The sequence below is a fragment of the Aythya fuligula genome, chromosome Z (assembly GCF_009819795.1).
Source record: "Aythya fuligula isolate bAytFul2 chromosome Z, bAytFul2.pri, whole genome shotgun sequence".
In the NCBI taxonomy this organism is placed as follows: domain Eukaryota; kingdom Metazoa; phylum Chordata; class Aves; order Anseriformes; family Anatidae; genus Aythya; species Aythya fuligula.
The window spans coordinates 18,979,439-18,995,959 of record NC_045593.1 but is presented as its reverse complement, the minus strand read 5'-3'; the positions used below and the strand labels follow the sequence as shown (position 1 = coordinate 18,995,959).

The 16,521-nt window shown below is 39.3% G+C and overlaps 1 protein-coding gene across 1 annotated transcript in view; it reads right to left on the bottom strand.

Annotated features, from left to right (window-relative positions):
- MTREX (Mtr4 exosome RNA helicase) overlaps positions 1-16,428 on the bottom strand; it is a 47,143-nt gene extending 30,715 nt beyond the window's left edge. Inside the window, exons 1-14 of the mRNA XM_032205321.1 lie at positions 16,312-16,428; positions 16,075-16,194; positions 14,363-14,429; positions 12,256-12,318; positions 11,600-11,712; positions 10,613-10,787; positions 10,262-10,352; positions 9,804-9,928; positions 7,411-7,509; positions 5,948-6,050; positions 5,644-5,775; positions 4,558-4,637; positions 2,669-2,779; positions 1,629-1,730 (exon numbers count right to left, since the gene is read on the bottom strand). Of these exons, the coding sequence (XP_032061212.1) occupies positions 1,629-1,730; positions 2,669-2,779; positions 4,558-4,637; positions 5,644-5,775; positions 5,948-6,050; positions 7,411-7,509; positions 9,804-9,928; positions 10,262-10,352; positions 10,613-10,787; positions 11,600-11,712; positions 12,256-12,318; positions 14,363-14,429; positions 16,075-16,194; positions 16,312-16,412 (1,482 nt within the window). The 5' untranslated portion in view covers positions 16,413-16,428. The remainder of the gene's footprint in view (positions 1-1,628; positions 1,731-2,668; positions 2,780-4,557; positions 4,638-5,643; positions 5,776-5,947; positions 6,051-7,410; positions 7,510-9,803; positions 9,929-10,261; positions 10,353-10,612; positions 10,788-11,599; positions 11,713-12,255; positions 12,319-14,362; positions 14,430-16,074; positions 16,195-16,311) is intronic.
- Between the last annotated feature and the right edge of the window lie 93 nt (positions 16,429-16,521).

Sequence of the window (16,521 nt, the reverse complement as noted above, 5' to 3'; positions counted from 1 at the left end):
CATAGCTACATTTATTGATACATTACTACAGTGATTTCCCTAACACCTAACACCATCTCAATACGTGCTAACCCCTTTTTACTCATGTCTCACACTTGTAAATCTTAAGTTTGAAGTGCATGGTGGAGATCATTACAATATATTGCATCTGCAACATCCAGTCACAAAAACTATGTCAATTTAAAAGCAGGAGTTCCACATAGCTGATACCAAAAAGGTAGCTAATTCTTTCTTTCATATTTCTTAAGGACATCCAATCAGACTGAATGACTTGTGAAGCTGAACAGCCCAAACTGAGATTGAAGAGATGTTTGTTGCAAAACATATGTTGTTACATGTCCCGTTTACCTTATTTTCCCATCTCTGAAAGAGGAATCATTTAGAGGAATCAACACTTATAAAGCTTTTGTGATGATTTGTACACCCTTATTATTATTTACATGTGAATTACAGATCTTGTTTTAACATTTAAAAATGTTTAAATTGTTTATGTTCCAACTATTTAAGAACCCAACCCTTCCTTCTCACATCCCTGTCATTCCATGCGCCAACCTAAATACTCTGCTATAACAGAACAATCAATATTCTCCTAAAGTAGATCATCTCTTCTCTCAGGTGTGTCAAAACCTCAATTTGGTGATCATCATGAGAGTACTGAGCCCACTTATTCTCCAGATCCCTCTGACATGAAAGAAAATACTTGGTCTCACAGTTCAGGACAAACTGCAAGAAGTCTTAGGCTAATCAGCACTTAGGCTTATTCAGCACTAACCTGTTTGATGCCCTTTTGCTGTATCTATCTGTGGTGTTTTTACCCATATGGGATGCTGAACTCCACAACTACTCTCCCACTTCCCTCCTCAAAGGGAAAAGAGGAGAAAATGCAATGGAAAGGGCTCACGGGTTGAGATAAGAACAGGGAGATCACTCACCAATTATCATCATGGTCAAAACAGATCCATGGTAGGGAGATTAATTTATTTTATTACCCATTACTAACAAGCTAGAGCAGTGAGAAACTAAAAATTCAAACTAAAAACGCCTTCCCACCATCCACCCTCTTCTATCTCCCCTCCCCAAGCAGTGCAAGGGAACGAGGAACAGGGGCTGCGGTCAGTCCCTGATGCTTCTTCTCTGCTGCTCCTTCACGGTCACTCTCTGCTGTGCCTTCTGTTGCGTGCCCATCTCCAGCCGTCCTGCTGGTTCCCGCTCCTCACTCTCCCAGCTGCTGTTCTGCAGATTTTTTCCCTTTCTTCGATCTGCTCTCACAGAGGAGCAAACAGCATCTCTTACTGGCTTGGCTCTGGGCAGCAGCAGGTCCCTTCAGAGCTAATTGAAGCTGGCCTTTATCTAATGTGGGGCAGCTGCTGGATTCTTTTCACTATCCCTGCAGCCCCCTTGCCATGTAAACCCACTATTAAATAATTTCATGCATACTCTGAGGAATCTTGTCTTTGGAATTTGTAGGCTAATTATAAATTGATTAGTAAACAACCAGAAAGATTTTTTGAAAGAAAAAAATATTTTCTATGACACCGAAGTGCATATGTCAACAGTAAATCTTATCTTAGTAAGAGTTTAAATAATGTAATTGAGTCATTCCCACGCACAACCTCTTTTTCACATACCCATCGGAAATCTTTCCCATCAAACTTGCAGGCACTCGTAAACAGCACAGTCCTGGCTGGCATATTAATTCCCATAGCAAAAGTCTCTGTTGCAAATAAGGCCTAAATAAACAGACTAAAGTTAAGCAAGCAAAAACAAAGACTAAGAAAACACGTACATAGTCAAAGATTGCACAAAACTCCAGATTTTACTACTTATGTACTGTCAACATAACAACACAGGCACATTAAATGTTTAAAAACTGGAACAAAACCATTCTTTCCCCCTCCCCTCATTTCTTCTAGGAAAACAAGGTTAGTCATATGGGACCATGTGCCAGAAGTAAACACAAGCCCTGCAAATGCAATAAATGCTAGAAGCACTTGCAAGATTTCAGAAAACACTTTTGCCCCTCGAGTCTGCTTTTTCATAACCATATATCATACAACAGTTGAAAATTTTGAAATTGCACAATATAAGTTTTAATACTTCCAAATAAAATCTGAACACTTAAAACTAGAGCTGTGATTATGTACTATCGTAAGATATTTAAGGCAACACATTTTAGACTACGTGGTAAAAAACAGCTTCAAGAGTTTTTTTTTTTCCCACATAAAGATGGAGATAATTATGCACACACGCTTCTCAGGGAAAGGGAGCTGCAACTAATTACATCAAATAACCTGTGTCACTGGAAGACTTAAAGACCTCCAGAGGGGATGTACGCATTTGCAGAACCCAGTATCTAGATCCACAAAACAGAACCCTGCCCCTTATATGTACGTAGTTCTTTTTATGACTGCCTACTTACTAGTCTATACAATGTTTTAAAAAAGCTTTTGGTAAATACTAATCCTGAATAGAAGTACACTCAAACCCCAAAGCATTTTTCAGAATGGCATTTGCAGTAAGTCTTTCTTTCCCCTTTTTCACCCAAGAAGCAGATCTTCACTATATCCTAGAACGCCTTCTGAGCTAAGATAAACTCATTCGGTTTGTCAGGATTACTGACAGCGTATTCAGAACAGATTAAAACCCAAATGTGAACACAAAACTATACCTTTATTAGGCCCTCAGAGAAAAGAATTTCTATAGTTTCTTTCAAGATAGGAAGCAGACCGCCGTGATGGATACCAATTCCACGCTTCAGAAGAGGAAGTACGTGCTCAACCTGGGAAGAAACACAAGACCAGTAAAGAAATTTTAATATTCTTTCCAGAAATATAAAACCTCTGCTCTTAGCATACATGTATTTATAATCAGGAAATGGTGGATTACAGTAATGTTGTGGTTTAAACCAGCAGGCAGCTCAACACCACAATGCCATTCGCTTATTCCCACCATCCCCCGCCACAGTGGGATGGGGGAGAGAATCGAAGGGAAAAAGAAGTAAAAGCTCACGAGTAAAAGCCCACTACAGCCAGCCACCGCATATTAGATGTTCAGCATAACACCACACGGTGTGGGACACCCCTTTGGCTCGCCTAGGCCAGCTGTCCTGGCTGTGTCCCCTCCCAGCTCCTGGTGCACCCCCAACCTCTTGCTGCAGGGCAGTGTGAGAAGCTGAAAAATTCTGGACTTCGTGTAAGTCCTGCTCTGCAACAGCTAAGACATCAGTGTGGTATCAGCGTTATTCTAAATTCAAACCACCGCATCATGCCACCTACTAGGAAGAAAATTAACTCTATCCCAGACAAATCAAGTAAAAATATGCCACTTCAGTATTGCTTTCTACTAAAACTAGGAATGGTAAGAACGGTAAAGCCAACAACCAACTTTTTCAGCAGTAGGGTTAGGCCTATTGTGAAGCTACATGCTAATTTGCGAATGCAGTTAATATTTAAATTAATCTCTCTCTATATATATTTTTTTTCCAGTGATTTGCATGTGTATTTTGTATTGATATTGTATTGAATGCAGTGATTTCATTTATTGATCTGTGTAGTAACAGTGAATTGAGCACCTACGAATGCTGCAAAGGGAACTTGGTGCTGCCAATGATGGAATTAATCTCTGTATTTCTAAAAACTTTACACTTTAAGATAGCTATGTAAGTTTTATCTTCAACAAAGGAAAAACAGAGACAAAGGTAAGATTGTCATTAACAATGTAACTATGAACATTTGGTTACCACCTCGCACCTAATTCTGAGAATATGCTTTTCAGATGTCAATGCCTAGAGAGACCAAAACAGATCATACAGGCATAATCCCTCTGTTATATGTGCTGCTTTTTCAGTACACTTGAAACCTTATACATTGGTTTCCTATTGTCAGTTCTTCTCAAGTTCAAAAACAGAACAGACATTTTGAATCTGAAGTGAGCAGGCACAGCCAAAAATTAAGTGGTTGTTTTCTTCAAGGAGGAATTGCCATGCTCATAATAAAGATTGCTATAGTAATGATTGATGGATGCAAGTAATGGGGAGGGGTGCAGAAGAAACTACCGTTTTCAGACGTACTGAATGCCATAATATTCTGTTCATTTAGGAGACTGTATTTTTCTACTGTAAAGATGAAGTTACTATACTTAGTGATTGCAGATTAAATTACAATGCAGAAGGATCACTGCAATTTTTGAAAGGCTCAGCAGTCAGTATCTGATAAAATGCATACTGAATTCACATTTGAACTGTTTCCAGACAGTTTTAGCCCCAGTATAAGCTTTCATGTGTACTTAAAAACATACTTGGAAAAAAAAACAAAAACAAAAACAGAAATACAGGGTAGGAACTCCCTGGTTAATTTTATCACATGTGATTTGCTGGAATCACAACTAGAAGGAATCCTAGTCACTGAATCCTGTTCACAATGCAAGAGACAGAAAACCTCAGAAAGATCAATGAGAACATCCAATTTATGATTTCTGTACCCACTACACACGACCCCCAGTCTCGAAAGCTGCAGAAAACAAGAGACCAGTAGCTACCCTCATTTAGTCTACACTCACCTGAGGAAGCTTTTTGTCTTCATCTGACAAACAGTCAATTGCATTATTGAATACTTCTTCAACCATCTTTTTCTCTTCATCTGAAAAGGCAATTTGTAATTTATTAGCCTTTTAGATTTTGTAATAACTTGTGTAAATAAAGCTATTACATTCTCAGGTTTGTAAGATTTTAAAATAGTGTAGAAGGCTGTGAAATCTACACAAAACCACTTACACTGTGGTCAGACAATCAATCAGTGTGGGCCTTAAAGAGCCTAACAGTGACTATATGCTTAGGGAAGAGGAAGAATAGCACAAACCTGTAATAATCATCAAAATTTCAGCTACCATTAAGCTTGGTATTTTTCAGCTTCATGTATGTTCTATCTATTTCATAAACCTCCATGTTTGTCTTCTATCTGACAGTGCCCATCTGCACACTTCTCCGTTAATACTTACACACTTTCCATACACTGAACCAGAGCGTGCAACGACTGGGGAGCAAGTGAGCAAGCAAGAACCCTGAAGAGTTCTCAAACAAGAAATAGTATTCTGACTTATAACAGAGCCCTTACTTTTGTTACTACTTTTAACATTCCAGGAAGCCAGGAACTTAAGCCCATTTTCCAAGCTTGGTCTTAATCCAAAAAGAAAAAAAAAAAAATCTTCTTTGTTTACTGTTACGGTTTTTCTTTGATGAGATGGGAGATGAAGTAAGGAAAGAAAAGTGGACTGAACAGTTGAGCAAGAACAGTCTAGTGGTTTGTTTTACAGCTGTTTTAATTTGGAGAAAATGCTCAGATTTCTAGATGGACTTTTCTATAAATTCTTCTGGTATTATCACGGTGAACAGGATTTTGGAGAAAGAAAAATTTATTATAGAGGAACAGTTAAACATTGTGATGATCAAATACTCTGTGTACCCACAGTTTCCTACTGAAAATAGGCTGATGTACTGGAATGGTAAATAAGTACCAATTCAAAAAGTGGTAAATATTTTACATTTGTTTTTACACAAAAGGACTCAAATGAAATAACTACCCAGAATAATATTTCATTTCAAATTACAATTTTTGTTGAATAAAACTATATGTTACTTATCAGTACCTGTATTGAAGTCTAACTTTGTCATCTGAAGTGCATAGGCTTCACAATCTTTTTTACTGAAGCTGAAAATAATTACAGGTTGGAAATTCCTTTCCATGATCATCTTCACAATCTTAAAAACATTTGAAGGACCTGTAGAGAGATCACACGAATTTCAAAGTTATTTTAGCAGAAAATTATTCTGTTAAGTAATAATTAAAATAGAAGCACAACTTAGGTGCAACTTTTTTTTTTTTTTTTTTTTTAAAAAAAAAGAAAGGTGATATAATGCAAGAAGTTACATAAGAATGAGATTCAAACTCACCTTTTGTTCCTCCTTTCCTGCCTTTCTGGTCCCCTTTTGCTAAGTCTCCTGCATCTCTAAGCACTTGCATTGCTGTGTTAAAATTATCTTCTCTGAAGTCTCCCTAGATATAAAACACAACCTTTGTAAACAATTACTTCTTACATAGCCCACTGAAAAATACATACTAATTTACATATCCAGTACTATTACCACACATTTACATGCAGAAGGACAAAAAAACAATGCATAAGCTTACAAACAACATTATTAGGTTGTGTCGCAGCTCAGAATTTTATTTGTGTCTCTGAAGTTATTGTTTATCGTTTTATCTACTATACCATCAACTAAGTTAGACATGCTCAGTGACTGTGGTGGTTTCACACTGACAGACACATCTCCATCACACCACTTTCTTACTCCTCAAAGTAAAAGGTGGAAAAATACCATGAAAAAGGGCTCAAGGGTTGAAATAAGGATAGGGAGATCACTCAGCAATTACCACAGGCGAAGATTCAGCATTAGGAGTTTAGTATCATTTATTGCTTATCACTAGCAGACTAGAACAGTGAAAAAACAGAAGCTAACTAAAAATCCCTTCCCCTCCCCACACACTCTCCTCTACCTCGTCCCCCAGAGCAATTCAGGTGAACTCATTCTTCGTGGGCTCCTCTCCATGGGCTGCAGGGGCACTTCTGTTCTGTACCTGCAGCACCTCACCTCCTGCCCTCCTGCACTGACCCTGAGGCCTGCATGACTGGCTCTCACTATTCACTCTCCCAGCTGCTGTTGTGCAGTATTTTTTTCTGTTTGTTAAGCATCCTCTCTCAGATGTGCAACCAGTGTTGATCACTGGCTCAACTTCGGCCAGCAGTGGGTCTTTTCTGGAGCTGGCTCTGCTCTGACATAGAGCAGCTGCTGGGTGCTGCTCTCAGAGGACACTTGTGCAGCCCCCTGCTACCAAAACCTTGCCATGTAAACCCAACACAATGGCACAATAGCGAAACTGACTTACAGGAATGTCTACATAAAGATATTCTGCCCAATTAAGTGCAATATTGCTGTTTACAGCATAAGCTATAATTCAATAATGAATTGTAAACACTGTTACTTCTGAATCACCTAAAGACACAAAAACATTATGCCCCCCTCAAGGAAAGTTTAAATGCTACCTTTAAAAAAAAAAAAAAAAAAAAGAAAATTAAGTGAGAAACAGTACCAGCAACCTCAGAAAGCAAGGATGAGGGTGCTTAACACATCTCAGCAAAGCACTGCTCATCTGAGTACATGACATTAGAGAATAAAATCAGTGTCTTCTATATGACTCCAAAATCAACATCTCAGAGATCACCGTTACCCATTTGTACCTCATTTTATTTTAACATAAACATCCTTTGCATAGTCAATCCAAGTTCTGCAAAAGATGAAACTCATTACTGATATGTGAGGAAAAAGAAATTTCAAACTAACTGACTATGCCTTACATTTTCATCAACGACAAGACGCAATCCATCTCCTCCTGCTGGGAATATATAGTGCTGCAGTGGAGTAGGTCGATAGTCTGTGTAAATCACATGGCAGGGCTATAAAAAAGAACAGCATATACGTAAGTTATTTCATATTTCTAAATGAACTGGAAAAATACTGGCTTGAGGGAAAATCCAACGCATTTGTTTTAAAATACATCCTTCTGAAAGCCAGAATCTAAGATTTAAAGAAATTTAAGTTTTCTTCCCTGAATATGGATTTTGTACTAATGATGTTGCTTAAAAATGTGAAATCTTGCTAATCCTTCAGAGTAACACAAGCTGACAACAATCTCTTATAAAAAAGAAAAAGCAAAGATAGGTAATGGTCTCTTTTATATTATTAAACAGACTTGAAATATCCTCATATCTTTTAAAACCAAAGGAAGAACTATTAATTTCTATTTTGTAAAAAAGCCTGCAGTATTTCTTGCACCACCTAAAAAAGGCATTGTATATTTTTTAAAACATTACAAGTTTTAACATGTGAGTAACGCTTGTTTAGAAAAAAATAAATGAAACACTTCCTTAAAAATATTAAATCTTATATAAATCTGCTTTAAAAAAAAGATCAGCCAAGTGCTCTGCAAAACAAAGTCAAAGCTTTGTGCCAAGTTTGAGTAAACATCTCTTATGCTATGCTCCTTTCATCACAAGCCACATGAGAAACAAAGCTGGGGGTTATTTTTAAAATCAGAGCAACCTCTTGTGGAAGTTCCTTCCCCAATTCTAATTCATATATTCTTTGCTGCAAAACTGTCACTGAAAAAAAAAAAAAAAAAACCAGAATAAAAATTAACTGAAAGGTTCTGGAACAGGACATATTCATCATATTCCTCTTTTCTCATTTTGGCTGCATGTATATATATTTCCTAGGAATTTATGGTTTACTTTTCATTCTTGTGTTCTAGTAGCAGCACATATCACTCATATGAACCGTGCTACGCTAACTGAGCAAGGCAGCGGTCCTGTCCTTAAGCTCATTCTGAGAATCCTCTATGTGAAACAGCTCAATACTTGCTAAGTGCAGTTTAAGCCTGGGATAACAGCAAAGGCCCTGCATACGGGCATAGTTTGAAAACAAGAGGTCCCAGAACTATGATCTCCACTGACGGTTAGTCAAAGAAGACATGCAGCTTTGACAGCTGGTAAAAAATAATAATAAAAAAAAAAGCTGTAAACATAAGGAAGAAAACAAGCAGAAGCTAAGAAAAAGATCTGAGCAGCAGGAAAAGGCACCTACTTTCAGCCTGCGATAATATTATCTTCTGGAATTGTGCACAATGTAGTCCATGGGCCAAAAAACACCCAGACACTGAAGAATTCATTGCAAGACAAGATCTTCTGTTAAGAAAAGGCTATTATCATAAGAATCACTGCTGTGGAATCACTCTAGGAGGGACATCTGCTCTCCGTGCCAGTTCCAAGGACCTATGCTGTGAATCTCTGCCTTCTTCTGCCCTGCCTGCCTGCTTCCAGGACCCAGCTCCTCAATCTGGCTGCCTCATGAAGTTCAGCTTTGCCTCTCTCTTCCAGCCTGTTTCAGGAACCATGATGTGCTAGTCAACTGTGTGCAGTTCTGGGTGCCACAATTTAAGGAGGACTTAAAACTACTAGAGAGTCCAAAGGAGGGCTACAAACATGTCAAAGGGTCTAGAGAAGATGAATGAGGAGTGGCTGAGGTCGCTTGGATTGTTCAGCCCAGAGCAGAGCAGGCTGAGGGGAGGCCTCATGGCGGTCTGCAGCTCCCTCACGAGGGGAGCGGAGGGGCAGGCGCTGAGCTCTGCTCTCTGGGGACAGTACGAAAACAGGAAGAGAAATAATTACAAATTAGTGTGAACTTAGCAAGCATATCCAAGATACAACTGAAAGCTCATAAAAATGGTTGACAACTACTTGTCATGCTGCTGGCAGCCCACTGACAATCACACACCTATTTTAATGCAAACAATGAAATAAAAGTTTGTCTTTGTTGAAACAGAGATGAATATAATGTTTACGGATTGCAAACAGGCCCTTTGAAGCCTCTGTGTCCTGAAAGGCCTGCCTCTGAAGATCATAGTAATTTCACAGTGTTTCATAATTCAGTGTTTGTTGAAATCAAGCTGGTGTCTAAATAAATGGTAAAAATAAACTATTAAAGAAAGAAACGTTAAAGTTGTATGTAGAACTAACAATCCATACAGGCACAAAGGCTAAGTGTACTATCAAAGGAGGGATCTACACCATCAGTTAGAAGCTATAATAACATTATAAAGAGAGGCTTGTAGGTCTAGGTTTTTTTTTCGAAACAAAGACGCAGTATTATGCCACAAGATCACAAGGATAGAGGCCTCTCACATCAAAATTACCTGTTTGTGAAGATGACAGATCCATTCAGCAAACTGACGAGCATTTGGAATAGTCGCGGAAAGGAATACATAGTGAACATTGTCAGGGAGCAAAATAATTGTCTCTTCCCAAACTACACCACGTTCTGAAAATGGAAAAATCATATGGGAAATGTTATTCAAGTCTGTTTTTCAGCTCTGAAACCAAAGAACGGCATACTTAAAGACAAAATAAAAGAAAAACTAACAAATGCCTCATATATAAGTACACACACGTCCTCAAAGTTGCTTTTGTCTCAGCAAAGATAATGCAGACTGCTACGCACAATAGCTATTTCACAAAATTCACTAGAAAACATATTCTGTATGATTTATGCACAAAGATATCTGATTTCAAGAGAAAATAGAGATTTAATAAAGGAAGCAATCTTTGCTCTTCAAAAAAATGGATATGAAACGCAAAATTGTATTAAAGTTACCTGAATCTCTCATGTAGTGGATTTCATCAAAAATAACCCACGCAACTTCTCGCATAACCTCAGAACCTCTGTAGAGCATACTTCTCAGGATCTAGGAAACAAAGAAAAAGGATCTGTCACAAACAGATTTAAAGTTCCTGACAGAGATTCCAAAAGCATGAATTTATAGAGATTTACCTATTTTTTCAATAATCTGAAGTTAAATCAAGCGCAAGGGAGAAATAATGAACTTTCAAATTTTTTTTTTTTTACCCTAACTGGGATTTTTATGATAATTTTTATTAGTATCAGACCTTTCCAAAAATAAGGTACAAAACCACAGATAGATCAAGAACTTGTGTCTGATCTTACCTCTGTTGTCATCACCAGACAAGAAGCTGTAGGATTAATGGTGACATCCCCAGTCATCAAACCAACATCCTGAAACTCTTCATACATCTCACGGTACTTCTGATTACTCAAAGCTTTAATTGGACTCGTAAATATCACACGCTGTTTCTCCCTCAAAGCCAAGGCAATTGCATACCTGTATTCAAACATTGAACATATTACAGTTGCCAGGAAGATATACACAACTATTTAGTTTCCTCTTACCTTTTTGTTGAAAAAAGAAAAGTAATTCAAAACACCAGTAGAATGATACAAAGCACTTCCTATCTGTTTAAGTTCAGTGCAGTCTAAGCTTAACTACTTGTGTCTCTTTGGAGAGCGACAAATGGCCCAAAAAATAACTGATGTAGATGGACTTCAGAACACATCTAATTTTAACTAAAAATCTAATCATAAATGCTTTGTGTCAAACTACTACTCTTTGATCCCATGTTACATATTTTCATGTAGATCTCACTTCTCATCTCAGGTTGGCAAAGTCACTCCAAACCCTGGCAAAAATGTATGTACTTGTTTAAACATTTCTTGCCTGATAAACACCAAGATGCTAAATAAATCAAACTGATACTTCTGACATAAAAGTTAAAAAACAAACAAACAAACAAAAATGACCTTCTTCATTAGCTACAAAAATGGGCTAGGACACAAAGGTATTTTTTCTAAATTCATGTAAATCTGTATTGCAGAAATTTTTCTCTCAGTCTGTAGAAAAACGTCTCAATAAGGACAGATTGTTTAAAAATAAAATAAAAGCTTAAACATTACTCAAGCATTTCAATACCCACTCAGCTAGATGAAAGAAATAGTTATTTATATTTTAGTGCAGTCAATTCAATTCCAAGCTGTTTAATCTAGGAATTGATGCACAACAGCTACTGATGGTTCAACAAAATGACAGTAAAAGCATCACACATTTTCTTATTAAGAACCTGTCAGAAAATTACTTACTCTGCACATACAGTTTTACCAGCTGATGTATGAGCTGACACTAACACAGACTGGTTATTATCTACACAAAGAATTGCTTCTCTCTGAAAGGCATCGAGACTAAACGGATATTCCTAAAAAGAAAGAAAAAAACATTACATATTTTTAACATAGACTACTACCTACATTGATTATTCTCTGACTGAACGAGCATGCAAATTACAGGCAGAAATTAAATCATGCACATAGACATTTGTAATTTCAATTAACCTTAATCCAGTATTTTGCAGTGGCTTGTTATTTACATAAAATTATCTAACACGCACACACCTAAGATCTTTGCTGATATCTTGTTGTTGTATGGAGTGAAAATCTGGCCCAGACGACTGGATTTTCTCTAATTTTCTAAGTCAGGACAGAAATTATCACACAGCACCAAAGCCTTTGCCCAATGTTGTAGAGTAGAAACAAAACCACAAAAGCCTCTCCACTCCATTCAACCACTTTATTTTACTCTACCACATTTAAAATACGAATATCAATCTTCCTTATGACAGGTCATCTTTTTAAACCTTTGTCAAGTCTTACTGGCAAAGTACAACACTTTTCCTCTCTCTACCCTTACCTACTAACTAAAGCATATGCAAGAAGAAAAATTAACAGAATCTATCACATACTTTTGCAGGTTTTCCAGTTCTTGGCTTTAGACCTTTGAACTCTTCATTTGCTGGAAGTGCAACCTATAAAATATATTTTAAACAAAAACAATTGCAGAATTCTGTGTGTCCATTCCAGTGACATATCAAGCTACGAAAAGCTGAAGAAGGAAATGCAAAATGCATGAAAACTTACATTACTTTCTATTATCCTGGTTCTATGAGCTCATGTGTCAAGGTGTCCTTTCTCTCACTATCTTTACCCTCCTGACACAGTACCCCTTTTCCCATTTCCCTGACACTTCTTGCTGTCTGATGTGAAATATTTCTGGTACTACCTAGCTTAAAACATAAACTCTTCTGGCCAAGATGCAGTCACAATTTCTGGCCAACGGAGGTTAAAACCAATTGCACAGCTCACATTGATCACACTCCCTTGCCAGGGACCTGCTTATACAGGTTAAGTTCCTGTTCCTGACTAATATCTAATATTCATTCATACTAAGTATTTAAGCCCTCTTCAGTTACTAAGTGATGACAAACCTCTATCAGACATCTCTACATAACAAAGACTGTGCAGATGCATTGGCTTTAAAACCTGTTTCTGTACTAAAAATGCATCATCATACAGGGTCCTTTAATGTGACCCTAATTAGCATGGGTTAGTTCTGGAAGACAGATAAGCGCAAATACAGGCTGGGCAGAGAACAGATTGAGAACAGCCCTAAGGAGCAGGACCTGGGTGTGCTGGTTGATGAGAAGCTCAGCATGAGCCAGCAACACGCGCTTGCAGACCAGAAAGCCAACTGTATCCTGGGCTGCATCAAAAGCAGTGTGGCCAGCAGGGCGACGGAGGGGATTGTGTCCCTCTGCTCTGCTCTTGTGAGACTCTGCCTGGAGCCCTGCATTCAGCTCTGGGGCCCCCAGCACAAGAAAGATGTGGAACTGATAGAACATGTCCAGATGAGAGCCATAAGAATGATCAAGGGGCTGGAGCACCTCTCCTACAAGGACAGGCTGAGGGAGTTGGGGTTGTTCAACCTGGAGAAAAGAAGGCTCCAGGAAGACCTTGTAGCAGCCTTCCAGTGCCTAAAAGGGTCCTACAGAAAAGCTGGGGAAGCATTACAGGAAAGTCAGGGAGTGTAGTGATAGGACAATGAGTAATGGCTTGAAACGAAAAGAGGATAGGTTTAGATTAGATATAAAGAAGAAATTCTTCATTCAGAGAGGGTGGTGAGGCCCTAGCACAGGCACATTTTGCCCAGAGCAGCTGTGGCTGCCCCATCCCTGGAGGTGCTTAAGGCCAGGCTGGATGGGGCTTTTGGAAACCTGGGCTGGTGGGAGGTGTCCCTGCCCATGGCAGGAGGGTTGGAATTAGATGATCTTTAAATTCTCTTCCAACCCAAACTATTCTATGATTCTAAGACAGAAGGAAAAACAAACTGAGCATGTAAGTACAGGGAAGTTAAAATTGACATATTTAATACTCATAGAAACTCTTTTTAACAATCACCTTGAGAAGAAGTACGATTAAACATAATAAAATAAAAATCAGCATTAATGCTTCTGATTTTTCATTTTATAATTGTATCATTTCCATTAACATAATCTGAAAATAGATAATTCTCATTTTCTTGCTCTCACATACAGTCTCTTTTCCCATTTTACCAAAATGTCCTTTGAAACACTGAACAGCTTGACATGAAAGCCTTTCTTTCTTGAAAAAGATTAGAAAAATACTTCCATGCACTGCTGAACAGTAACATTGTACCATGAGTACAGACTTATTTCAATAACAAGAACAGCACTCAGAATGTGCTCATTACTTTTCAAATACAAAAATATATCAATATTATCATTGAGTTTTCCACAGCCACTCACTTTATTGCAAGTATCACGCAAACTGCTTCTAGTAAGATATCCTGTTGAGTTTTAAAGTGTATTTTGCGCATGGACAGTGTCAGGTGCATACGTCAAACTATGCATAGGCCTGTTCAATCTTAAATATACTATCAAATGACACATAATTAGTATATTAATAAAGGTAAACAATATTATAATACTAACAGTAGTGCATGTACTTCTACAAAAAACCTAGACTTCCCACGTTCAGTTGCACTGCACTCACCTCATGTGTGCAACCTTCAACAGTTTCCACAGCTTGCACCTTTACGTGAGGCATCAGGTCTGCCAGACTAAAAAAATATGAGTTAGGATTGCCAAAGAATATATGTAAGAATCCCGTTTTCTTTATAAAATGGAAAACGTCAAACTTCACCTCTACTTTAACTGCAGCACCTAAAAAATGATGTGCAAATTTAAACTGGACATTTGGTAGAGGTGCCCACCTGTACTAAGCACATCTGTAAGTTAACGTTTTGCTATTTTGTAAGTGTACTTACAAAAAAAAAAAAAAAGCTACTACTTTAGGATTTTTAGTATTTTAAAAACTTGCATCACAAAATTACTCTAGGGTCACATTTATAAAAGTATGTTCATATGGAGTTTGCCAGTTACATGTGGATTTTTTTTTTCTCAGTATACAAAAGCAAAATTCAAGACCTGTATTTGTGGTACTGAACAACAGCAGCCTGAAACAACCCAAGGAGCTGTCTTACGACAAGAACCCTCTTTTTCTTTACACTTCTCTCATGGCCACAAGCAGCTAGTATCTCACAGCACGTAACAGTTGTTTTCTCACACAGTATTAGCATACTTTAGGAAGCTACAGTGGGCAAGTACACATTTTATTGAGACCACTCACATAAAAAAAAAAAGATTTAAAATGGTAACTCTTGTTCTGCTTTGCTTCTGCACAAGTACCCTATGATTGCAAAGTTCTGAAAAGTCTTCTCATGACTGTTCTCACGGAAAATCTTACCTTGAACTTGAAAAAAAAAAGACTACATAAGAGCAATGAATTCTGTCTGACAGAACTAAGTGATATGTCACCCAAAGAAAAGTACAAGTACTCAGCAAGCACACAGTATTTATTTCTGCAGTTGAGTCTTTTATGCCTTGAACTAGGAGGTACACATCTATGCTTGGTAGCTCCAGATGAAGTTTTATTCCATGAACTTGCCTAATTGTTTCTGAACCCACATCATCGTCCAAGTTTCAAACAATCTCTTAGGATAGACTACGCTGACAAAGCTCCTGCACTGTCTGTTTTTTCACAACCCCTCAAAATACCTGTCAGGAAATTCTAGAAAGAAAAGACAGGTACACAGATCCTAAAGCACAAAACCAGCACTCTGGCTGCCCTTTGGTTGCCTTATCTCCCCAGCTTTCAACACGTCCAAGCTTTCCCTCTTCTCCACGTCAGGTACCTTCCGTTTGTGTCCACATTTAAAAGCATGCCTACACTTCCATCACAAATACACCCTGCAATTATAATCTTACGTGCCTCAGAAGTCTTTTTTCCTGTCCCTTTTGTCAAATTCATGCTCCTGTGTCCGAGGCTGACCGTGTCCTCCCGGGAGGTGGCACGCCGCCAGCCTGCCTCCTCACTGCCTGTGGCCCGCCGCATGCCTGCCACCAGCACCAGGCTGCCACCAACAGCCCCTTGCCCACGTGCAGCAGCACCACACCAGCGCTGGGCGATGGTTAGCTGCTGTCTGCGGTGAGATTTTAACCTCCTCCAGAGCTCGTCGCCAGTGAAGCCGTGCTACCCGCACATCCTCACGTACGCAAAGGTAGTTTAAAATAAGCAGGCAAACCCATCTCCATATGGAAACACTGGCGGGGTGCATCTGTTGGCTACTCGCAGGTGACATCCAGCTAAGCAGCACGCCTGGCGCGCTGTTTTTTATCCCCTCACGCAGTAGGCTGTGTACTTACTTCGTGTCTTCCGATACCACATCCTCCAGTTTGGGTTTCTTCCCCGAGCCCGCATCTTCTCTCCCGTCACCCTCAGCCTCCCTTTTGGCCTTCCCTGGCGCCGCTTCCTCCGGTCGCTTTCTGCGAACACACACACACACACACACACACCTCGAGGCTCGCCTTTCACGGGCACCTTCCCAAAAACCCCTCACGGCGCCCTCCCCGCCACCCGGGCTCCCCCTCAGCCCCCCTCACCCCGTCCTCCTGGCGGCCTCAGCAGCCGCCGCCTTGCCCCTGGCGGCCGCCGGCTCCGCCTCGAACACGCTGAAGAGCTCGTCCCCGAAGGCGTCCGCCATCTTCGGCGCTCCCCGCTCCGCTCCGCTCCTCCCCGCTCCGCCTCCTTCCTCTCCCCTTTCTGCCCGCCCCGGGGCCTCGGCCGGTTCCGCATCCGCTGCGGGCACGGGG